Source organism: Helianthus annuus, chromosome 12, assembly GCF_002127325.2.
Source record: "Helianthus annuus cultivar XRQ/B chromosome 12, HanXRQr2.0-SUNRISE, whole genome shotgun sequence".
Taxonomy (NCBI): domain Eukaryota; kingdom Viridiplantae; phylum Streptophyta; class Magnoliopsida; order Asterales; family Asteraceae; genus Helianthus; species Helianthus annuus.
In genome coordinates this window covers 36,925,739-36,927,231 of record NC_035444.2, presented here as the reverse complement: position 1 = coordinate 36,927,231, position 1,493 = coordinate 36,925,739, and the positions used below count along the sequence as shown (strand labels likewise).

The window sequence follows — 1,493 nt, the reverse complement described above, 5'->3', positions numbered from 1 at the left end:
ACCTGAATTTCGTATGTTGTCACATTTTTCGGAGTTTTTGTACTGTATGCTCTGAATTTATTACGAAAATCAATAGGGTCATTTGAATTGTTAAGGATACCATAACATATATAGAGAGGCATCAAGTGGCAAGTGTGAGGAATTCCTTATAAAGCACATTCATATACTACCCTATAAATACAGACCTATTCATACCAGGCATACCACCTTTCTAGTCACAAACTCCCTATCTCTTTCTCCCTCTCTCCCCTTCTCTCTCGCCAAAGAGAAAAAAGTTCATAAAACAAATGACCATCAAGAAGTCATCAACCAAGCTCTCACAAGCAGCAATTATCAAACATATCATGAAGAGATGTTCAAGCATAGGAAGGAAACAACAACAACATTATGATGATGTACCCAAGGGCCATTTCGTCGTCTACGTTGGCGACAATCGAAGCCGATATGTCGTGCCAATCTCGTTCCTGTCGCGGCCTGAGTTCCAGAGCCTGCTCAACCTAGCTGAAGAAGAGTTCGGATTCGATCATGACATGGGCCTAACCATTCCATGCCAAGAACAAGTCTTTGAGTCACTAACTTCATTTCTTCGGTTTTGATGACACTAGACATCAACTTCTACTACATATTAGTTCATTTCCCTTTTGCTGTTTTTTTTTAATCTAACCATGCATTAAGATACTATATGAAGTAATTAGCACCCACATGGAATGGGTTTTTTAATTCATTGTAAATCTATAAAGATTTTTTTTCTTGATGTGTTCGGGTTTTTTATTCTTTATATTATTTTGTTTTTGTACGTGTTTGTTTTTTTATTTATTTAACTCATCCAAGTTGCATTCAAAAGAGTTCATAAAAGAAGTATTTTGTTTATGTTTATTAAGTAGGAAACTAGATCATAATCTTGGATTACTTTTTATTTCAATTTAATCCATTTATTTGTTATCATTTGCTAAAAGCCTTGCCTAGGCCACACGGAAGAGGAGTTTTGTATTGACGTTATGGTCGTTCTAGACAGGTACTAAAGCTATAACTCTCACTTTCATAAACTGAGAGTGGGAGGCAGAGACGTAGTCGTTTCGACTATTGACTTTGGATCAATGTAACCTCGATTCTATTTGTAAGTTTTTATTTATATATTTAATGTTTCTTAGTATTGTAAAATTAGTTAATTTTCATCCGTACCATGCAGTGGTAAACATGGGTATTACAAAATAAAAAAAAATAAGTATATTTATAACAAAAGGTAGCCGTGTAACCAAAAGATAAAGTGGTAATATGTTAAAAATATATTGAAACGAGTTTTACATCCATGTGTATTGGTTTTGGTACTAATAGTGCAAAAAGAGAAAGAATGCCACTTCTATCGAAACTGAAACCCATAGACATAACTACATGTAGTTGCATTGTTGTTTAGTCGATATTGGTTTGGTACTGTACCTAAATGGTATTAGTACTCGATAGAAAAATGATAATCCTTAGTTTACAATAACAAA

At 34.0% G+C, this 1,493-nt stretch overlaps 1 protein-coding gene across 1 annotated transcript; it reads left to right on the top strand.

Moving 5' to 3' along the window:
• Nucleotides 1–210: 210 nt before the first annotated feature.
• LOC110896624 (auxin-responsive protein SAUR50) lies at nucleotides 211–796 on the top strand. The gene has a single exon (XM_022143860.2). The coding sequence runs from the start codon at nucleotides 288–290 to the stop codon at nucleotides 594–596; it is 309 nt and encodes a 102-aa protein (XP_021999552.1). The 5' UTR covers nucleotides 211–287; the 3' UTR covers nucleotides 597–796.
• Nucleotides 797–1,493: the final 697 nt, after the last annotated feature.